We start from the raw sequence: 24,496 nt of genomic DNA, 5'->3' as shown, positions 1-24,496 counted from the left end.
CATTAACATCCATCGGAGAGTCGAGAAGTCAATTCACTTAGATTCTGAGACCAGATCATCCCATGATAGCGGCAATGATGACAACTCAAGCAATGATGCATCTGGTGTCCAAGAAGGTGGCGATGGACATAGCACAATGGTTTATGACTCAATCCTAGAGTGGTCTTTGATTCACCGGTAAGTCATAGTTCACTCATACCATACAAGATAGAGACCATAATACCTAACCTAGTAAAGCCCGCAAGGACATCATTGCATACATAAGATGGGCCCCTCGAGGTCGTTCAGAACATGACACTACTACTACAAATTACCTCACACGTGATGTAGGATCTCTAGACATATCTAGATCAGAGTCATATGCTGGATCCTACTCCACACAAGCAAGCTATGACCCATATAGATATAGTTCGTCTAAGGCTTCGTATTCAATTGTGTAATATCCTTTACAGTCTCAAGCATATTTCACAACAGGGATCTTCACTGGCCAACCCAATATTAGACCGAGTTTGTAGCTATCTAGCAAGCACAAATTATAGGAAAATATAGATGGAGGATTATGACGCAATGCTCTATGAGCCTTGGTCTGCGATGTCAAACCCAGACTATGATCATGATCCGAACGTCTACAAAGAACATCGACGCAAAAGATTTTAGATATTGGTATATATTTTGGATCTTGAATACATTAAATCGACTCTATTTGTTGTATTGTATATATATATTTACTTATAAATACATTAACCGATCTACTTCAACTACATTTCATGATTTTAAAAAAAAAACAAAGGATATCAAAATAAGGTCAAAATTACAAATTAAGCAACCATAATTATCAAAATGACAACTAGAAACAAAATTTTGAGAATACAAAAAAAATACAAAGACAAAAAAAAAATAAAAAAAATAGCTGACTGATATACCAATCTGTACCATGTGTCGGTACAGTACCGAACATAGTACTGTATCAGTTTGATATTGTACCATATGGGTGGTCAACCGGTACAGTTCCTAATACTGTCTCGGCAAGCATTGCTCCTAGCATTTGGTCTCATAAGTCATAACAGTATCATACATCGGACTACCGTCCAATTCTTGAAATGATCTTACATCTTAACATTGTAGTAGGGCAACTTTTTTCCCCTTTTTTCATTTTTTTTAATTTGCTTCATTAAATAAAGTTTAATGAGCCTCCCCCATTTCCTTTCTCCATGCATCTCTATTCTCCCCTCTATTTCTGAAGCACATCTACAAAAGAACCCAGGAGAAAGGGGTCATGCACCACCATTGCTACTCTCTCTCTTTCTTTTTTCAGGAAAAACGAAGGAATTGTTCAGGTCGCACTTGGTAATGGCCATACCAGCCTACTAATTTAGTAACTATTTTGGCCAGCTTCAAGAAGGACAAGCAGGATGCTTCGGCTCATGAAGGAATTAATGTCCCATAGCCATCCCACGTACCATTCTATGCAATGATGCAGTACTAGCGAGATGGGTTAACGCCACCAATAGACAGAAACTAAGTATAATATTAAGGAAAAAAAGATGACAAGAGCATATAGATACAACAATAACTAGAGACCAACCACACTAGTACTGATCTTTACCAGATTAATTAATGAATGCTTCATTCTCAGCATAGTATGATACTAATTCAAGAATTTCACTAATTTTGTGTTTGATTATTTATCTTACCAACTAGGCAACAATAGTTTAAAAATTAACAAACAAAACTCCCTGCATTGAATGAAAAAGACCTTCAATTTCATTTCATTTTGAATGAACACTAATAGATGATGATATATACTCTTAGAACACCAAATACCTAAAGAAGGCTGAGAATCTACGGACGGCAACCAAACCTCATCTTTGCACACCACATCAATTTGCTCCCCGCATAACTCATGATTTCCGATAAAGCTGTACACATGTGCATTAAAGTAGAAAACATAAGTATGGGTTAGGTTACATTGATTTCATATTCTCTAAATTATTTCATTATTTAGCATGGACATCTGCTTTGTAAACAGTAACCAAAATAGTTAACTTGAGAAATGAAATGCAGCTCCTTTCCAACAATAAAAATTGAAAGTAAATTTGTGAATCAATATTGTAGTGCAAAGCATGAAGCAGCATAGGCAGCAAATGACTATCCAGAGAAGCTCAGACAAAGGAGAGCACAAGGATAATTTCACAAAGATGATATTTTAGAGTGAAGGAATCAAAAGCTAACATGGCATTAAAAAAGATCATGCATCACACTCAAGTGCATTAGGAAAATCAAGTATAGTCAAGTAAATGAGGATATTGCCAACCACAGAATTATCTACACAGCCAACATCAGTTCCAGAAATTTCTAGAATATTTAAAGCATGTCCTGATCTACTAGAAATTCATGACTACTTTTTCTTGCAATTTGAAGTTGTGATCTTGTAAAATCTTGTGCTTGGTTGTGCAATGAAAATTCATAAACTACCTGGAATCTGAAATCACAGAACGAAGGTTTGCATACCAATACTAGCGGGCATACCAGCCTGTGACCAGTTCGGCATGGTACGGGTCCTTACCATGCCATTCTGGGACATACCGAAACAAGGAGAGCTGGAGAGGGAGGGGGAGAAGGAAAAGGAGAGAGAAGAAAAGAGAGCAAGCAAGAGAAAGGGTGGGAGAGAGAGGGAGAGAGGGCTTGAACAGCCTTCCTCATCATCGTCGAGAGAGAGGGAGGGAGGGAGAGAGAGGCTAGAAGGAGGGCTAAAACAGCCCTTCTTGTCATCGTATTGGGAAGTGAGAGGGATGCAGAGGGAGACTTACCTAGCCGACCTGGGATGCTGATGGGGGGGGGGATAAGGGTTTCGAAGGGGGAGGAGCAAATGACACAAAGATGAAGCAAAGGAGTAGTGCTGAATTGCAGCAATAGAGCGAATGGAGCAAGACTGAGCCTGTTATGCCGAATTGGACCCTCAGACCATGCTGGAATCTGACCAAACATGGTTCAGCAAACCAAGCATAAAACTAAAAATTTCTACTATGAGTAAAATAACCAAAATTCATATTTCTCCTCCCATACCATCACATTTCTTTCAACTATTACTGTGAAATCTCAATTCTCGAAATTCAGAAGTTTTAAATATTAAGGATATCATCATGATTTAAAATTAAAAGACTCCAAGTATAATATATGAGATGGATCCTGTGTTCCTTGCTCTAAAAGAAAGTCACCTAATTATTCAAGGAACATCTATGCATTGCTTGTTATATTACATTGCTCAGCCAAAGCTTCTGCTTAAGATTCATTTAGTTTTCATATTTGTAGAAATATGCTGTGGTTGGCCAGTTCTAAAACTTAAACTAAAATATTTCATTTCAGTCAAAAGTCAGAACTGATGTAAAGCAGCACCGATCTTGCCAATTCACACGGAACTGGACTTACAACTCAACTAAGCCTTAATCATATACTAGTTGGGGTGGTATTTGACTTATGGGGATGATATTTATGGCATATACGGACAACTAGTGGGCTTTCATGTCAAACCCTAAGAAAGGGCACTGATCAAGCCCTACAAGTTACAACTAAATGCACAAAAAGAAGCCATAAACTGCAACATGGCAACTGTTAATTCAAACAACAGTAAAATGTAATTAATTCCAGCAAAGTAGTCCGCCACATGAAAATCCACTTCAAAAACATGTTCTGATATCGACTAAAATACAAATTCTAACATAAGCAAACAATACTTACGAAGTTTCTGTAAACTTGATGAGCACACCGACAGATGGTATGGGTCCAGTCAAAAAGTTCATTGATACATTGCTTCAGCAAGATTGTAAAGGAAATAACTTTTAGCTTTGGATGGGAGCAATCATCTATTTGATAGATATAACATGTAGTTGAGCAAAAGTAAGAAACTCACAATGATTTAAGTTTGGTCAGCTTATCAAGTGATGTAGGAATAAATCCACTCAGAGTGTTGCTGGAGATATCCCTAGAAAAGTAAGAATAATTAGTATATAATGAGAATTGCTGAATCAATATCGAAACAGTGATTTCTAGACTCTTTTGCACAGAATTTTTAGATACATTGAACAAAGCAAAAGACATCAAAATGTTTCTTACACCAAAATAACTTAGCTTCCAAAGTCTTGACACTTGTTATTACCCAGAACATATATATTTGATAGTGACATCATACTATAAACGAATCATCAAATATAGACAGAGCAAGAAATACCAAAATATATGCATGAATGTGGTTAAAATGGAAAACCATAAGAAAAGGCATGCCAAAGTTGTATTATCTTGTTATCTTATTCATGTAAAACATTAGAATAGGTATTTACATACAAAATTAATAGACATTAATGTTAGTAAAAATCAGTGCATGATACCGCTCATAAAGCTAGAAGATCCTAAGTTTTATCACTCTAAATAGAAATTAAGCCAGTAAGGAAATGCCAAGCTCAGCATGCATCCATCCCATTAGAGATAGATTCATGAATCTCAAAAACTAAAATGAAAACATAACACTCACAAAGTCTTAACTCCCAAATGGTTACCAAACTGCCAAGGGATAGAATAAAAACCAAAATGAAAACATAACACTCACAGAGTCTCAAGTTCCAAAAGGCTACCAAACTCCCAAGGGATAGATCCACTTAAGTAATTCCCCTGCAAATATCTGTCATGAAGTTGATAAAATTAGCTACATTGCAAATGCGAACATAATTTGTTATTGTATGCAGACGCAGCTATTGCTAACTGCATCAATATTAAAAGACATCCATGTCATAAAACATGTTAACATATTATTCCATATCAAGGCCTCATCAGCATGGTGAATAGCATCCCCCTCCCCACCCTCCCTTAAAAAAAATAAAAAATAAAAAACCAGAATGGGCATCAGGCAGTGTCACTCCACACATAACCAAAAGTATCTACAGATAAGACATCACAGATGATTATAATACAGCTGACAACTATCACATCTTAAGTTAATATGTGATGGAGTTATATTTCAAGCTAACCATTAGATCACTAACAAAAGATTTAACAATTTCAGTGATGAGCTAACCATATTGGAGACCTGTTCTATGTGATCATGATATGCACCACCAAGGCACTAACAATATCTAGAACTAAAAATTTATATTGTTTTGGTTGTTTCCTACCCAACATTTCAAGGCCCCATACCAGCACCTCAACCAAAGAGAGCAGTATGACTCCATTCTAACACATGGTAAAGTGTTGGAGTCAACATAGCCATTTTACCCTGTCTCAGGACCATACCGGGTTGTTGTACTGCTCGGTACATAAAATGACTCTCCTACCGATGCATCCAGCAGACAAAAAAAAAAGAATGGTGGCGATTGTTCTGATTTGCAAAAATAGTTGATCGGGGATATAAGTTGAAGTACAAGGATGTAGCAATCATGGGTACTATGATATGTACGACAACACACCTTCGTATCTAATCATTGATCAAGGCCCAAATGATGGCCCATGGTGACATAGGATGATAAGGTGCATTGTATAGTACAATATGGTCGGTCCTTCAAACCTCGGCCAAAACTAATCGGTTTTCATCCAATTTAGGTGGTTTCAGCCAATTTTAAATGAGATTAGTTGAAACAAGCCATAAATGTCATTTATAAGCACTATCTTGGTTACTATTGCATTGGGGCCATCTCTCCAAGTATATAGGTTAGATCTGCAACCTTGGAACCCGAGTACCATACTACACATTCTCCGTTCGGTATAGTATGGTTCATATGGTATGATACACAGCCATTATTAAGGTAGCTCTCAACCTTATTTCTCACTTTTTATCATGATACCCCATAGGATTTACCAAACCGACCCGAACTGGATGGTTCAGGGCATGCCGAATCATATCGGCAATATTGCAGTATGACTCTAACATCATATTCAGAGAAGAGAGAGAGAGTAGAAGAAAGAGGGGGGAGAGACCCTCCAAAGGCCAACCGAGGCCACTAGAGGGCCTCTGCACCTAGTGGAGGACCAGCAACGAGGAGAGGCAAGGAGGGAAGGAGAGGGGAGAGGGAGAAAGAGTCTCTGAAGGATGCCGGAGGCTTGCCCAGGAAGTCAAAGGCTGGAATCGGCCAATCGAAACAGGGGCAGAAGCCCCTGTTTCATAATTTTTTTAGGGATATCAGATGACTTATTTTGTATTTTTTGGGAGGAGATACCAGGTGAAGTTGGCAACGGCAAAAAAATAAATAAATAAAATTGTAAATTCACAATTGAAACAGGGGTGACTACCACTATTTCGATCGATAGAGGGCAGGAAAGAGGATCCAGGCCTCCGCAGCCCTCCAACCGCCTTTGCCGACATCCCCGCCCTCTCCTCCTTTCCTCCCTCTCCCTTCCTTCCCCCCTCTTTCTCCGCTTTCCTCTCTTGGTTAGGTCTGTTTGGATTCCCTGCTCCTCCGATCATCCACGAGCCTCGACGGCCCTCAACGGCCATCATTGGCGTCTCTACCATCTCCCTCTCCTCCCCCCCTCTCTCTTTTCCTCTCCCCGATTCTCCTCCCCCCTTGGTATGCCATGTCAGTTCGGATCCGATACGAAACTATACTGTCAGCCGACCAGCACAGGATCCGGTTCCTGCACGGCAGACATTGATAACCCAAAACTAAGCAATATGGGTCAGTACAATATAGCATCCTAGTTTCAAATTGTACCAAGCAATTCAAGATGGTTTCGCTCAGTTCAAAGTAGTGAGGAACAATTCAATTCATATAACGAACCTCGATATTACACTGGTACCTTACCAACACCGTATGGTACAATCGGTGCAAGTCAATAAAGCAGACCTTTAGTTATAGTGTTCACTTCTGGTCATTTTTCCTTATTCATGGATAACAAACATAATCCTAAGTATTTTTATTATTTTTTCTCTTTTTCAATAACTAGAGGGGGTAAAAACCAAGGACTCAAGTTCCAACAGGATGTTTCGCAGGACATCAGGATAGGGTACTATCCCAAGTGTCAGAACAGGCCCATCCCACCATTGTCCCAACATGTTGATTGGCATGGCTTAGGACATCCATTGCCTCAAGTGTCGGGACAGGATGGGATGATACCACATTCTATTTCATAGCAAAATCGAGATAGCCCCATCACACAAGATTAAAAACCTTGATGGAAACTCGGCCAAACACTAGAGTGCAAAGTGGGATAAAACCCATGTCTCTTTTACCAGGCCAAGAGACTTTACCAACTCATCCAATTGGCAACCTCAAATATTTTTATGATATTAAAAATGATATTTTTCTAGTTTTTGGAAAACTTAATGCATTTGGAAGTTTGATACCAGAAAATTCAAGAGAAAGATAGCTTTTTCTAATTGTAAAACATCTTTTCGTTTTTTAAGATATTTTTACAGGAGAAAGAAGGGTGAAGGAAATCAACGACTAGATTATGCCCCTGAAATAATGGCCTCACAAGATAAAAGCTTGGACATGATAAATATTAGTTTAATATCTTCAAGGAATTTATATGAGATAGTTTTATTTACATATTGTACAAATCATATATTGTTACTTGGCAATTGATATGATTTTTTAATATTTAGTTCATATCCATTTCTAATTCTATGTATAATTGCAAGTAACTTTTGTACTTTTATAGAAATTGATTTGATGAGTTATCTATAATTAAATTTATATCAAAAAATTGAATGGTACAGAATTCAATAATTCTTATTTACTAGTTCTTTCGGGGATTTTTATTACTATCCATACCATCAGTTTTCTACATGTAAAAAATAAATATAGTGCAAAATTGCAAATATTGAGAACAACAGAGCTATTCTGAATCTCTAACACTATATGGATGCATGTACTTGCTTGTTTTATTTTCTCCTGATTGCTTCATATGCTTTTGTAATTTTTCTGACCCAAAAGATGAAACCTGAGCCAGAACTACCAAACCTGAAACTTGACAGGCCTTATATAAACCAAAATTGAAACCGAGTTCCTTTTTATACCCTAAATCTAAGTTCTAATATAAACTTAGTCATGCAACATCTTTCCCTATAACTATCAAAGTGTCGGTTTGTGATTCATATGATCCACTAATTATTTTCTGATTCTACTTGTATCCTTGTTTGTTTTATTTTCTCCTGATTGCTTCATATCCTTTTGTACTTTTTCTTGCCCAAACACTGAAATTTAAGCCAAAACTACCAACAATGAAACTTGACAGGCCTTATCTAAACCAAAGTCGAAACCAAGTTCCTGAGCTTGTTATACCACAAACCTAAGTCCAAATATAAAGTTATCAAAAATTTAGCCATGCAACGTTTTTTAAAGTAACTATCAACATAAGGTATAGGTCACTGGTTCATAGTATCCGCTAGTTGTTTTCTGATTCCGCTTGTAACTTTACTCAACTGCTTCAGGTTCCAGCTGTCTTAAGTCAACTTAAGTCAACAGACTAGAGAAATTCATAGATGGTAATTGTGCTTGGAACAGTAGCTTTTCAGTGTCTTCTTTCTCCTATGCTTTTCTTCTTCCTGACCGCCGATAACTCCAGCAATAGTAACAACTTTACAACATAACAAATATATTTCTAAATTCTAACAACTACAAGATAAATTGCTGATTACTATTAGAAATCTCCTGCTGGCTGCTCCACCATGGCATTTCCCATCCTCCTACTTCTTTGGTGTGATGTTTGGTGTACCTCAGAAAGCATAATCTAAAGGAGCAGTCTGGATATCCCAACAACTGCTTTTAGATTTTCCAGCATAGGCACAAAAAGCAAGTGCTGCACATTGCTGGACCATATAGATGAATCGAGGTAAATGACAAAAATTGCAATACACCTAGGTCTTCAACAATGTCACTTGAAATATTGACCCAGCTTTAGAGCAATTGATAGATATATACAAGGACTTGCAACTATTGTAGCTATTGATAGATATAAATAAGGACTTACAAATATTGTAACTCCGTGCAGTTTCCAAGCTCTGGAGGGACAGTTCCATATAAGCTGTTGCCATTTAGAGCTCTAGAACATGCAATCATCAAATGTTATCATCATAAGCGGACTACCATACATAATCAAGTCGATTTGAGAGCAATGACAATTAATAAAATAATAATCAGGAGATGCCTTACAATCGTTTTAAGTGATTTAGCTTGCCAATTTCTGCTGATATAGACCCAATCAACTTGTGGTAGGCAAGACTCCTGAAATATACAGCTCTATGATATCACAGTTTCCACAGAAAATATTTAAGAAGCTAAGTTTAAAAATAAAATACTTGTAATTATGTGTGTTATACCTACTGATGAACTCACAAGATCATAAGAATCATATATAATTTGATAAGTGCATAACTGATAGGAATGCAGTATTGCCCATTTAAGCAAGAAGAGTCCATTATAAAGTTTAAATGCAGTATTAAATGTGGATTGAAACTTTAAAAATAAGAGTTGCACAAATCAACCTCTGAAAAGATGTATTTCCTTTACTGATTTAAATACTTAAGGAACAACATCACAATCAATGATGAAAATACAAAGATATTAGAACATATCCTAGAAAACCAAGTGCTAGAATCTGCAAACAGCAATACACTCCCATCAATCAAGTGGCCGAAATATGGTCTCCTTACAAATCAGACCAATGTTCGCGGACTTGATACCAGAATCCATGCCGGCCAGTTAGCGGGATCCATACCGAACCAGACCGGCACGAACCAACACAGGCAAAGGAAGCAAATCAGGAAGAGGAAAAAAGAGAAAGGGGGGAGAAAGAAAAGGGGGGAAGAAAAGACGTTAGAGAGGCCGTCGGACGGCCTCCGATGGTCCGCCATGGCCGCTGGATGGCGTACTCCACGCCTGCGGCACCGCAGACATGAAATAGGGCAATGGCCCTATTTCACCGGTTTTTTTTTTTTTTGAAAAATCCAGAAACCTATTGCCAGCTTCACTGTTTTTAATTTTTTCTAAAAAAAATTCAAAAAATGAAGCCGGCAAACCCATTGTCGGCTTTACTATTCATCGGCTTTTGAAAAAATACGATGAACGAATAGGGACAGTTGCCTCTGTTCTACGGCTGCACTCCGCCAACGTGGTTTTCGCTACTCTGTGGCCACGACGGCCATTCAACAAACTCTAGCAACCCCTCCGGCGGCTGTGCCTCTCTCCAATACGTCGCTCCCTCTCTCTCTCTTTCTCGCTTGTTTAAAAGTCCTACGGACAAGACCAATCCAGGAAGGCTTCTGTGGCCCTTCGACAGCCGCAACGGACCACCGTCGGCCTCCGATGGCATCATGTTCCCTCTCCTCCTCTCTCTCTTCTTCTCTTTCCCTCTCCCTCCTCCGGTGTACCATTCTCTTTGGCCGAATCGTCCCGGTTCCCCGCCAGTCCGGCTTGGTACAAAATATACCGACCAGTTCGGACTGGTACAAAATTCACTAAATCAGACCATTATATTCTCAATTGGGTTTTTTGCTCCTTCAGTCAGATACAGTGGATCTATCATCTCACACCTTGTGTTATGATCTAATCTGATGATCAGGGTAGCATGATCTGCTCTAGTTAGAAGAGGAGAACTCAGTTCTTGTGCTCATAGCCAGCTCCAACAGATCTCCTTCAAACAACTTCCATGATTGATTCTAACTTGCATGGATGAAAAAAAATATTCCCTCTCATGTTCAAACATATTTGAATCTTAAATGCTGTTGTCCTTTAACAACTTCATATCATCTCCTGCCACCTGGATGAACCCAAATCCTAGTTTTCAACCCCAGGTTGATGGTTAGAATTATTCAGTAACATCTTTTTTGTGGTGCCCTACAAAAGTTTTACAACATTCTATTAAGAATCAGTCAACATTTCATTTAACAAAAATAAGCAATCAGATCCGGTTTTGCTGCACCTCCATAGCATCATGCCAACGATCTTGAAGAATATCATTGACATAAAACTGCACCACAGCATGTAGTTATACAGTTGCCAGCTTTAAAAGTAATCCAGTATCACTCATTCGCTAAATGGTTCTAATTTTGTATGTATGTATGTTACTATATATATAGATACGAGTCCCTCCCAACTTCAGCCTAACCAGGCATAGATCATCCCAATGAACAATTAGAATTTTGTTAAACCTTAAAATGATGTATGCACGTGACTCTTTTGTGCAGCTAGATTACACCCTTTTTGTTAATAATTAAGAAGACCAAGGCAAAAGAATTTTTCAATATGCCTTACCACCAGTAGCCTCATAACCTTCTCCATCGTGTTCTTTCATTTAGACATAGATCAAATCAGAAATTTGAATAATTAGGTTACCCATGTCTAGGAAAGAAAAATCTTCCCGTTCATTGTCCGTCAACATGCCCAGAAGTTTATAGCCATTTCATGTGGCCATATTGACGACAAAAAACAGGTCAAAAAAACACACATAAAGTTAGAAGGATGAGGCTACAAATAAACTTTGATAAAATTTAAGCAACAAAGAAGGAATCAGTCAAAACTAAGATTCTTAATCAAAAGAAGGTCAAACAAAGTGGGCATGATAGGTCAATTGAGAACTTAAGTCAGGGCACTAGAAATTACATCAGTTACAAAAAGCAAATAAATTCATGTAATCATACATCTAGCAGTTGTAGGTCACAGAAAATATTATATATGAAATGTGTGCAAAATGTTTTGTCTGCTGGGAAATGAAGAAAAATCCAAGTCAGGCCTTATCATAACAGCATATTTGTATTTGAACATAAATTGCATGATCATTTGGCCCCAACACTCAAAAACTTGGTTTCCTCTCAGTTTCAGTTGGGCCAATGGAGTTTCGTTTCGGAGATTTAAAGTTTCGCTCTAAGCATCAGAGTTTTTTTTGTACTATATAGATTCTTTGTATGTTTAATTTTAACAATTTGAGGCCGAATTTAATATTGCATAGAAGTTTATCAAGCATATCAGTACCTTTTATTGTGAATATAATATATATACACACGTATATCATATTTACTTTCTGAGCTTTGATTGGTCCAAAATTCATGATGTTGGCAACTGTAAAGCATTTTAGTGCCTAATACAATTTTTTATTTTCTGAGTAGAACTTACATTTTTATAAAATTTAGGCACTCTGACTCATTATTTCATGGTTAAGCAGTTATAAAAGTAGATAGTTGTAGTTAGAGGATTTCTAGTTTATATAAAAAAGGATGTCTTTCCTATCAAATAAATTGTAGTTGTCCATGGTAGTCCTCATCCATCATTAAAATAAGGGTTTTTGAAGACCTCAACCCAACAAGAGTAATGTATATTATCAAGAGTCCAGGATCCATTCTATTTCCAGACAAAAGAAAAGAAAAGCCATTGAAAGTAGATGGCATATTGCCCAGTACGTAGGTAATTAATAAAAGGACCCCGATATGACATAAATACCAAAAGTGGAGTTCAAGAAAGGCATCCATATTTGGTTGCCGCCATTTCTGCCAAAACCACTGAAACGGGTCAGTTTTTGCCAACACTGAAGAAATTGACTGATGCCCAAAAGTGGGGGTCAGTTTTAGTTTGATCTAAGCAGAAGCAAATCAGTTTCAGCCAAAACTGCAAACCTTACTTGACACCATATCTCAACATGTAAATATAAATGCTTGGTGGTGTGACGCCACCTCTAAGTTCGACTCCTGTTTCTATACTCTCTTAACTGCCCCTTATAAGAAATTAACTTCTGCTTGTTTATATTAACGGCTAGGCAAACCAATCCCTGATGATTTTATACCTTATCTTTTTGGAGAATGGATAGCAATTATGCCTATTTTCCATTCCCAAGCAACTCCATGCTTATGTTCTTCCTTTTCCCTTGCCAAAGCAAACTCTGTGTTTTCATTTCATAGACTCTACCCAAGATCTCAAGACTTACATCATGCGTAATGCACGTACAGGTCCCTGGTCTCTATACAATGAGAACTCATTTGTACCATCTCCACCCCTAAATTCATTGCTGTGTCTCTCTCAGCCGAACACATGCATTGCACATTAGTATTCCTTATATTTGTAAGCAGCCTTAGTTAGCCTCCACTAGAGGAAATTTTCAAGGCCTCATCATCAATTTAAGTTTAATAATCAGTTGATATCTTATTTTTCAATATGGCACCAAGCTTAAGGAATCAGCACCTTCCATTCCTTAGAGCTTCAATAACCAAAAGCACACAAGCTGGCCAGAATCACAAGACCTAATTCTTTTAAGTCATTCAAAACTCATAGTCTAAGTGATCTATATGGGAAAGCAATCAGGGGCTACAAGATATTCCACTAACTGTTCTGAAAATTAGCCTTACCTTTATAAACCTATATGAGAGTCGAAAGTACTAGGCCACATATATCAAGTGATAAGTCTCCAAATGGGGGGGAAAAGGACAGCATGTATATACACCTCTATTTAAAATATAAGGTAAAATGAAGAACCATTGATCATTTCTGATCTTAGCAGACAGCTGGCCGACTTGGAGTGCTTTATTCACTTCAGATGTCAGCCCCCTTTATGAGTCCAATTACATTTGAAGTCAAGCACTTCCTTTGATGCATATATATTGAGGTGGTAATGCCCCATTTTATCATTTCAGACTAGTTCCAGAACTCTCGCATCAAGTACTCTAAAGGCAGGCAACAAATTCACTTGCAAAGAGAGAAGAAATGAAAACATCCAATGTGAGATCCTGTTATGTCAAGAAATCTAATATGAATTCCTTCAATCACTCCCAAGCACTCTTTCCTCTAAATTTTTTTGGAAGCTTTTTTCCTGGAAGTTCTGTGTCCATACTCCCAGCAATACACCATATCTTAGAGCTACTTACAGATAAATTACTCTCTTTGTATGACTGTCACAGGTCACGCCTTTCCAGTTACAAGGATCAGGATCTTCTTGTCTCCAATGGAGAAAGATACCATCTGACCCTCCAATTGCTGTCTTAAAACTTAGAAGTGCCTCACCTGTGAGGAACAATTCTTCAATTAAAAAGTACGACAATACAAAATAATAAAACAAATACGATGAAATTACAGAACCATCTCATACCATCCGAAGTTATGGCACTGTTTATGGGCACCATGCTGAGGACAAGCAGGATGGAGAAAAAGAGTTGCGTCTGCAATTTCATCAGAAAAAAGCCCATTGACATGCTTGTTGAGCATAACAAAATTACAGCAAATCACTGACAGACTCCCGATGTTTTGCATGAAGCACGAAATTATCTGTAAGGGATGTAACTGCCATCTGAATTTTGCAAATGATCAAAACATCTGGAGCAAGAGGGAGAGAAAGAGAGTGAGCGAGTGAGTGTGAGTGAGAGAGACAGAGAGAGCAACCAGCTTAGTAACAAGCATAGAGTTCAATCAGCAAATTCCTATCAAACACCTGCTGCAGTTCCACAGCTGTGTCATCTTTAAATCTCATTTATGTCCAGACGTGTTTTGTAATTTTTCTAATAACCAGCTTAAAATAATACTTTCATATTCATTACAAATAATAAATCCTATTGAATATGTAATTCAGCTTAGGGACTAGTTTCTTGCTCATGACTAAAGATGCATTGTAGTTAGAAATGCATCTAGCTGGAACTGCAGCAGTTAGAGTTGCATGTGGCTAGAATTGTTTGGCTAGATGGATGCGGCTGCAGGTATTACAACCAAGCTATCTTTATTTTTCTTTTTCCCTATTTCTGGGTGGTTCTGGGGCTAGTCTGCAGCTGGGACTATATGAAAAGATGATAAAGGTAATTTGTTTGTGTGAGAATCGTGTACCCTTTCAAGGGCTGTAAACTGAATTATATATAGCAAATTTACATAATTACAGGCTGCCTTTTGGGCCATATTTCCAATCTACAACTATACAATTTCAAATTCAAAATTGAGCCTAATCATGGCAATAATTATGCCTAATCAATAATAGCATCAATCATGCCTATGATTTATTGTTTCCTAATATCCTCCAGCAAACTGTTGGTAGGAACTATCAAGAGTTTGAAACAATGACAAAGAAAGCTTGGTAATGGGAAGCCTTTGGTGCAGATATCAGCAAGTTGATGATTTGAGCACATGAACTAAACCAAAAGCAAACCATTTGTAACAAATTCACGTACAAAGTGATAGTCCACTCAATATGCTTTGTCCGAGCATGCATAATAGGATTTTTAGCCATGTGCATTGAACTCATATTATCACAAACAATGATCATAGGGAGGTTGATAGTGACACGAAGGTCATGTAGCAAGTATGATATCCATAAGATTTCAGAAACGGCAATGGCTAAAGCTTTGTATTCAGCCTTTGTCCTTGAGCGAAAAACTGTTGCTTGCTTCTTAGATGCCCATGATAAAAGATTTGGCCCAAGAAAAATACAAAATCCATTGGTTGATCGACGTGTATCTGGGCAACCAGCCCAATCAGCATCAGAAAAAGCTGCCATCGTCGATAAGGATCCTGGATGAAGATGTAGACCAGCACCTAGAGAACCCTTAAGGTATCGCAAAATGCATTTGACAGCAAGAAGATGATCAGTAGTAGGGGCACGCATGAATTGGCAAACTTGATTTATTGAATAACACAAATCTGGGCGTGTCAAAGTATTGCAATGTACCCACCAACTGACGATATTCAATAGGATCTGAAAGAGGAGTACCACTATTTACTAATAATTTAGAGCCTGAAGTAGCTGGAGTGTTACATGGTTTACAACCAAGCATGCCACTTCGTTGTAAAATATCAAGGCTATACTTGTTTTGAGTGAGAAGAAGCCCATGTGCATCGCGTTTAGCCTCAATCCCAAGAAAAAAATGCAAGTCACCCAAATCTATCATAACAAATTCTTTTCCAAGGCAAGCAACAAAAGAGTCCCAAAGATACTTATTATCTCCCGTAAGAATAATGTCATCGACATATAAAAGCAAGATAAGCATGCCATAAGAGGAGTATAGAATAAACACAGAAGTGTCAGCACGATTACGAACAAAGCCCACCTTAAGAAGAAATGAGCTAAAGCGTTGAAACCAAGCTCTTGGAGCTTGACGAAGCCCATAGATAGCCTTTTGTGGACGACATACAAAAGAGGGATGAGTTTTGCTTACAAAGCCTAGAGGTTGCTGCATAAATACCTGTTCATCTAATGTGCCATAAAGAAAGACATGTTTCACATCAAGTTGTCGAATGGGCCAATTTTTAGAAATGGCTACTATAAAATAGTGCGAACAGTAGCAGGCTTGACAACCGAACTGTAGGTGTCACGAAAGTCCATTCCTGATTGTTGATTGAAGCCTTTTGTAACTAGGCAAGCTTTGTATCTTTCTATAGAGCCATCACCATGTTGTTTGATGCGATAAACCCATTTGCAACCAACTATATTCATAGATGGTTTACGCGGCACCAAACTCCAAGTGTTATTATTAAGAAGAGCTTGATACTCATTCTCCATTGCAGCAACCCATTTTGGATCCTTACAAGCCTCCTTGTAGGAAGTAGGCTCAATAGAAGTAAGAGTGGCAAAAAAAGCTTGAGGAATTGAATGTTTGGTGGAGAAGAAAACTTTTGGTTTCATGATTCCACCTTTAGATCTTGTAATCATCGGATGTCGTGAAGATGATTTTGAAGGTATATGTGTACCTTGATCAGTATTTGAAATATTTGACTCTGTAGATACTATAACACCTATAGAGTGAGAGACAATGGGTGCATCAGAATGATCATTTGAAGTAGTATCTGTAGATGAAATATGTTTGTCATGTTGTATAGTAGGAATAGAAAGCAAGACTTTTGAAGTTTGAGCAGTTGGTGAAGTAGTAGAACCCGATAAATTTGCAAAAGAAAAATTTTCTTCATCGAAGACCACATGATGAGAAATAAACATGCGACCAGTTTTTAGATCCAAGCAACGATATCCTTTATGCATATTACCATATCCAATGAAAACACATGGAAGTGATTTTGGACTAAGCTTATCAAAACTGTACGATCGCATGCAAGGAAAGCATCGACACCCAAAGACTTGCAAAAAGTTATAATCAGGAGAAGAGCCAAAAAAAGTCTCATGAGGACTACGTTGTTGAAGAAGTGGAGTTAGCAATCTGTTGATTAAGTATACTATAGTAACAAAAGCTTCAAGCCAATATTTCTTAGGCATTTTAGCTTCAAATAGAAGAGCTAATCCTATCTCTATTATGTGTCGATGCTTACACTTAGCAATACCATTTTGTTCAACAGTATGAGGACATGAAATCTAAGAAAGTATGCCACATTTCTCAAGATAGTCTTTAAAGACACCATGAATTAGCTCTAATGCACCATCACTTTGAAAGTATTTGATATGAGTAGAAAATAAGTTCTCAGCTATAGCTTTAAAATGAATGAAGTATTGCAAGACATCAGATTTATGTCGTAGACAATAGATCCAAGTGAACCTGCTAAAATCATCCACAAATATGATATAGTAGCAAAAATCATTCACAAAATTAGTAGGAGAAGGTCCCCAAATGTCACAATGGATGCTATTTAGAGGCATAGAAGATAAACATGAAGACTTTGCAGAAGGCAATTTATGACTTTTTGCCATGCAACATGATTCACAAAGTTTATTAACTTGCAAGAAATCTGAAAATTCAAGGTTCTCACTATTATTGAAGATATTGAGAACTTGAAGAGAAGGATGACCCAATCTTCGATGTCATAACTTAGAAGAAACTTGTGTTCCTTGAAGAGCAATTTAAGCATTCACGAGAGACTTTAAACATGCCAGTAATGAATATAAATCACCCTTGAGTGACCCTGTCAATAAAGTCTTCTTGGTTTAAGATCCTTCACAGATAAACCCCAAGAAAAAAATTCCACAAAACAGTTATTATCCCTTGTAAGCTTAGAGATCGATAGTAAATGTTGGGTGAGATGTGGCACAACTAATACATCTTTCAATTGTAAATCTTCAATGGGTGTGCTAATAGAGGAAGAACCAATATAGGAGATGGAAAGAGCCTTACCATCTCTAATATATATTTGATCAAACCCTTTGTTGGGGGATACCCACCGACCGATCGACCGATGGCCGGAGGAACCGACCGACCGACTTACGGTCGAAGGGACCGACCGACCGACTGCCGGAAGGACCGACCGACCGACCAACGGTCGAGCGGACCGACCGACCGACCGACGGCCGGACCGACCGACTGGCGGCCGGAGCCCCCGACCGACGGACGCCATCACCGGCTAATTATCGGCTCACGACCGACTGAGGATATGTCGGGCACACCTTCCCCGACCGACTGAACCCAGAGGTCTGATGGCCGACTCACGTAAGACTCCCCGACTAACGGAGGGGTCCGACGCCACTCAGCTGGCCACCGACTCAGGGTCGGTCGACTCCTCCTATCGCCGTACAGCCGCCAGACCTTGTCAGTTCTGACAGCAACATACGGCGCGGCTATCTGGGGGCATTGTCCCGCCAAGGGCATTGTCAACCCTGGTGATTTGACAGCCCCACGGCGACGTGACGTTTTCACGGCGACTCTGACAGTCTACAGTGAGTTGACAGTTCCTCACTTGTCTGCGCCATTAATGACGGCGCCATACCGTGCTCCACTATATAAACCAGGGAAGGCAACAGTGCAGGGGATCTCCCCACTTCTCGACTTCGAAACCACAGGCTTGCTCCTCCCTCTCCCTCTCTCTCTCGATCGAGCTCTCTGTCTTCATTTCACTGTTGCCCAGTCACCTCTCTGACTTGACCGTCGGAGAGTCCCCGCCGGAGCCGCCTCCGGTCAGTGCGGACTTCTCGTTTTTGCAGGTGCACGCTCCCCGGCGATCGGACGACGAGGCGATTGGCCGCAACAGATTGGCGCGCCAGGTAGGGGGGCAGCATGACAAAGACAAGAGCTCAACGATCGAGAATCACCGGATCGGCAAGGCGCTCTTCCCGCTGGGAAGAGGCCTCCCCGCCACCGCCGGCGGCGGAGCCCAGCTCTCCACACCCCGCGGTGACCATGGAGGCGCAGATCGCGGCCATCGTACGGCAGATGACCGTACTGACGGACGCAGTCAAGAGCCTCCAGCAATAACCGGCGGCCCGTCCGATGCCCTCCAGGAGCAGCCGTCGACGACCGCGCCGATCTCCGTCGCCTCCGCGCGAGCGCCCTCAACAGCGCTCCCACGGAGAAGAGGAGCGGCCCTGGCGTGACGACCGACGGTCCCAGCAGCCCTCCCTTTCCCCGCTGGAACGGGCAAGGAAGGAGAAACGACCGCGCACGCCGTCGGCCTCCCTCTCGAAATCTTCCGGAGACTCCACTCCTGGGGTCTCCCAGCATCGACGAGCGGACGACTACGAGCGCCGGTTCGAGGAAATCGACCGCCGACTCGCCCAGTTGCAGATGGACGGCCAGAAGTCTTCGAACGACGTCGACTTCCAGACCGCCCAACCTCTCTCCCGACTGGTCCTCGACGAGCCGATTCCCAGTCGGTTCAAAATGCCGCACGTGGAGCCATACGACGGCTCCACCGACCCAGTCGACCACCTCGAGGGCTATAAAGCTCTCATGACGATTCAAAGGGCAACCGACGCTCTTTTTTGCATCGGCTTCCCCGCTACGCTCCGCAAGGCTGCCAGGGCCTGGTACTCCGACCTCCGGTCGGGAAGTATCCACTCCTTCGGGCAGCTCGAGTACTCGTTCGTGGCCCATTTCAGCACCAGCCGAAAGCCGCCGCGAACGTCGGACAGCCTTTTCTCCCTCAAGCAGGGGGAGAATGAGACGCTCCGACACTTCGTGGCGCGATTCAACACGGCCACGCTTGAGGTCCGGGACCTCAACGAAGACATGGCTGTCTCAGCCATGAAGCGGGGCCTGAGGGCGTCCCGATTCACCTATTCTCTGGACAAGACCCTCCCCCGGACATACGTCGAGCTGCTGGAGCGCGCATACAAGTATATGCGCGCGGACGAAGGAGCGTCCGACCGATGCTTGACCGAGCCCAGAGGCCCGAAAGAGAAGCGGAGGAAAGGTCGGGAGCCCGCCGAACCCAGCAGGCTCCCGACCGATAGTCGGGTCTCGCCACCCCGACGAATCCAAAAGTCACCCCGGCAACAGACTCCGAGGCCGGCACGCCCCAGGTATGACTCCTACACTCCTCTCTCTGCTCCTCGTGCGCAGATCCTAATGGAGATCGAGGGGGAAGAATACCTGCGACGGCCTCCGCCTCTGAAGGCAAAGGGCCTCGACCGTCGGAAGTACTGCCGATTTCACCGAAGTCACGACAACGACACCGAGCAGTGCATCCAGCTGAAGGATGAGATCGAAGCTCTCATCCGCCGGGGGTATCTCGGCAAATTTCGGAAGGGTCCGCTGACCCAATCAGTTGCCGATCGACGACCCCAGCCGACTGAAGAAGCGGCGAACAATCAGCCGACGGCCGGAGTCATCAACATGATCTCCAAGCGGCTGGGCCCAGGGACGCCTGCGGGAGGGGAGCCGACGAAAAAGCCGCGCCCGGACGACGTAATCACCTTTACGGAGGACGACGTTCGGGGCATCCAAACTCCCCACGACGATGCTGTTGTTGTGTCGGCGACAATAGCAAATTATGATGTAAAACGAATTTTTGTTGATAATGGAAGTTCGACAAATGTTTTGTTTTACTCGACCTTCTCCCGAATGCAACTGTCAACTGACCGACTTAAGAGGGTCTCCATGCCCTTGATCGGCTTTGCCGGAGACGCCGTCACGACAGAGGGAGAAATCACCCTGCCCGTGACGGTTGGCACCGAACCACGGCAAAGCACGGTCCACCTAACTTTCGCGGTCGTCCAAGTTCCTTCGGCTTACAACGCCATACTTGGACGACCCGGATTGAACGCCCTCAAGGCGATCGTCTCGACGTACCATCTCCTTGTTCGGTTCCCGACCAAAAACGGAATCGGGGAGATGCGCGGAGATCAACAGCTGGCCCGACGATACTTCCAAATCTCCGCTCAAAACGACGAGTCGAAGGGCTCCCTGACAATCGACAAGCTGGACCAGCGGGAAGAGGAAGAGCGAGGTTCGCCGGCCGAGCAGCTCGAGGCGATCCCGATAGAAGAAAATCCCGACAGGAAAGTTTGGGTCGGGTCTCAATTGCCCGACACCGAACGACGCCGACTGACGGAGCTGCTGACGGCCAATGCCGACATATTTGCTTGGTCGGCAGCAGATATGTCGGGCATCCCCCCAGAAATCATAACCCACCGACTCAACATCGACCCGACGATGAGGCCGGTGAGGCAGAAGAAAAGGTCCTTCGCTCCAGAAAGGCAGAGGGCCATCGACGAAGAAGTGGACAAGCTACTCGAAGCAGGCTTCATCCGAGAATCCACGTATCCCGATTGGCTCGCCAATGTTGTCATAGTCAAAAAAGCCAACGAAAAGTGGAGGATCTGCATCGACTACATCGACCTCAACCGAGCTTGCCCAAAAGATAGCTTCCCGCTTCCCAAGATCGACCAGCTGGTGGATGCGACGTCCGGATTTCGACTGCTCAGCTTCATGGACGCCTTCGCCGGGTACAACCAGATCCGGATGGCGCCTGAAGACGAGGAGCACACCGCGTTCGTGACTCCCAAGGGCCTCTACTGTTATCGGGTGATGCCCTTCGGACTGAAGAACGCCGGCGCCACCTACCAGCGACTCGTCAATAAGGTCTTCAAAGACCAGATCGGCCGCAACATGGAGGTGTACGTGGACGACATGCTGGTGAAAAGCGCGCAGATCCCGGACCATGTTCAGGATCTCGAGGAGACCTTCCACACCCTTCGACGACACCGAATGAAGCTCAACCCGACCAAGTGCGTTTTTGGGGTGACCTCAGAGAAGTTCCTTGGATTCCTCGTTTCACAGAGGGGGATTGAGGCCAACCCTGAGAAGATAAAGGCAATCCTCGACATGCGTCATCCGAACACCAAGAAGGAGGTCCAACAGCTGAACGGAAAAATTGTCGCTCTTAGCCGATTCATTTCTCGATCAGCTGAAAGGTGCCTCCCGTTTTTCAAAACTTTGCATCACGCAAATGGGTTTTCTTGGTCGGATGAGTGCCAACAGGTCTTCGAAGACCTGAAGAGGTACTTGGCTTCCCCACCGCTGCTCGTAAAGCCGCAGGTCGGGGAAACCCTGTATCTCTACTTGGCCACATCTTCTGAGGCGATCAGTTCGGTGCTCGTCCGAGAAAACGAGTGCCGAACCCATCAGCCTATCTACTACACCAGCAAGGTGCTCCACGGCGCAGAGGCCAGATACTCGGAGACGGAAAAGATGATTTTCGCCCTGACCGTCTCCGCGCAACGACTCCGTCCATACTTCCAGGCCCACGCCATAGTGGTGCTCACCAACCAGCCCCTGAGGGCGATATTGCGCCGACCCGACACACCTGGACGACTCGCGAAGTGGGCGATGAAGCTCAGCGAGTTCGACATTCAGTATCGACCAAGGCCTGCCCTGAAAGCTCAGGTCTTGGCCGACTTCATCGCCGAATGTCCGACAACCGACCAAGGGTCGGGAGCTGAAGACCCAGGACGAGATGCGGTCTCTGAGCCAGACCCGATCTCCACCTGGGTACTCCACATCGACGGAGCCTCAAACGCTCAGGGAAGCAGGGCCGGGCTCCTGCTCACGAATTCGGAGGGGGTGGTCACCGAGTATGCCCTCCGGTTCGACTTCAAGGCCTCCAACAATCAAGCCGAATACGAGGCACTCCTCGCCGGCTTGAGGATGGCAAGGGAGCTGGGCGTCGACAGCCTCCGGGCATTCTCCGACTCTCAGCTGATCGTAGGACAGGTCAAGGGCGAATTCGAGGCGCGAGATCCGACCATGGTCAAGTACCTTCAGAAAGTGAAGGACCTCGTGGCACGCCTCAAGTATTTCGAAATTTCCCACATCCCCAGGTCGGAGAACGCCCGTGCCGACGCACTCTCCAGACTGGCGACTTCGGCCTTCGACTCCTTGGGTCGAACGTTCGTGGAGAACCTCGAGCAGCCGAGCATCGATCGGGTCGAAGGAGTACAGCAGCTAACATCCGAACCAAGTTGGATGGACCCGATCGTCCGATATCTGACCGACGGGATCAGTCCCGAAGATCCCACGGAGGCCAAGCGACTCCGATGGTCGGCCTCACAATATGTCATCATGGACGGCCGACTCTACAAGAGGTCGTTCTCCCTTCCCCTGCTTAGGTGTTTGGGACCGACCGACGCCGACTACGCTCTCCGAGAGGTTCACGAAGGAATTTGCGGGAATCACTTGGGGGGCAAGTCCCTGGCCTACAAAGTCCTGCGACAAGGTTATTACTGGCCTACCATGAAGAGGGATGCAACCGAGTTGGTCCGGAGGTGCGAGCCATGTCAAAAGTACGTCAATATTCAACACCAACCGGCCAGCCAAATTGCCCCTATTGTCGCTTCGTGGCCCTTCGTCCAGTGGGGGGTCGACATTCTCGGTCCTTTTCCACCAGCGTCGGGCCAGAGGAAGTTCATCGTTGTCGCCATCGACTACTTCACCAAGTGGGTGGAGGCCGAACCATTGGCGCAGATCACCGAGCGGAAGATGGAGGACTTTATCCAGAAATCCGTCATCTTCAGGTTCGGATTGCCGCACACCATCATCACCGACAACGGGCGGCAATTCGACAACCAGGACTTCAGAGACTTCTGCGCCAGGTTCCACATCAGGCACCGACTGACTTCGGTCGGGCACCCCCAGTCCAACGGCGAGGTCGAGGTGACCAACCGAACCTTGCTCCACGGACTCAAGACCCGACTAAACGAAGCCAAAGGTCTCTGGGTCGACGAGCTGGGCTCCGTTCTGTGGGCTTACCGAACGACCCCCCGCGTTCCGACCGGGGAGTCGCCTTTCAGTTTGGCCTATGGAACGGAGGCCATGATCCCGCTCGAGATTGGCCTGCCATCTTCAAGGGTCGAGCGGTATCAAGAGCCGGACAACTCCGAGAGTCGGAGGGCCGACCTAGACCTCCTCCCCGAACTGCGGGACGAGGCCCAAATTCGCATGGCTTCGTACCGACAGAGGGTCGCTCGGTATTACAACGCCAAGGTCAGACCGAAGCTCTTCAGGACTGGCGACTTGGTCTTAAGGAAGGCAGAAGTATCGAAGCCCTTGGACCAAGGGAAGTTGGCTCCAAAATGGGAAGGGCCCTACAAGGTAGCAGACACCTACGGTCCGAGAGCCTACCGACTGGAGACCCTTGAGGGGAAACCCATTCCCCGAACTTGGAACGCCGACAACTTGAAGCTGTATTACCAATGAACTTTGTAATTCGATAGTCGGAATACAAATTCAGTTTGAAAGTTCGGAGTTTTAACTCTTCGACTAATGATCGGTGCTCATCAAGGTCAAGCCCCGACATGCCAATGTGGACTTAGTGTCCTCCTGGAACCAACGGTCTTATCGCCGGTGATCCATCGGACTCTCGCGAGGACCGACTCATCTACATGGTCGGGAGTT

The 24,496-nt window shown here is 43.2% G+C and overlaps 1 protein-coding gene across 2 annotated transcripts in view; it reads right to left on the bottom strand.

Moving 5' to 3' along the window:
* Window positions 1–24,496, bottom strand: part of LOC105060820 (LRR receptor-like serine/threonine-protein kinase FEI 1) — a 45,425-nt gene that overhangs the window by 12,272 nt on the left and 8,657 nt on the right. For both annotated transcript variants that reach the window (XM_010944660.4, XM_010944654.4), the window contains exons 2-9: window positions 14,059–14,282; window positions 13,838–13,973; window positions 9,141–9,212; window positions 8,959–9,030; window positions 4,604–4,675; window positions 3,911–3,982; window positions 3,739–3,810; window positions 1,825–1,919 (exon numbers count right to left, since the gene is read on the bottom strand). In XM_010944660.4, the coding sequence (XP_010942962.1) occupies window positions 1,825–1,919; window positions 3,739–3,810; window positions 3,911–3,982; window positions 4,604–4,675; window positions 8,959–9,030; window positions 9,141–9,212; window positions 13,838–13,973; window positions 14,059–14,161 (694 nt within the window). In that variant the 5' untranslated portion in view covers window positions 14,162–14,282. The remainder of the gene's footprint in view (window positions 1–1,824; window positions 1,920–3,738; window positions 3,811–3,910; window positions 3,983–4,603; window positions 4,676–8,958; window positions 9,031–9,140; window positions 9,213–13,837; window positions 13,974–14,058; window positions 14,283–24,496) is intronic.

The sequence above is a fragment of the Elaeis guineensis genome, chromosome 4 (genome assembly GCF_000442705.2).
Source record: "Elaeis guineensis isolate ETL-2024a chromosome 4, EG11, whole genome shotgun sequence".
Classification (NCBI taxonomy): domain Eukaryota; kingdom Viridiplantae; phylum Streptophyta; class Magnoliopsida; order Arecales; family Arecaceae; genus Elaeis; species Elaeis guineensis.
This window is presented reverse-complemented; position numbering and strand designations above follow the sequence as displayed.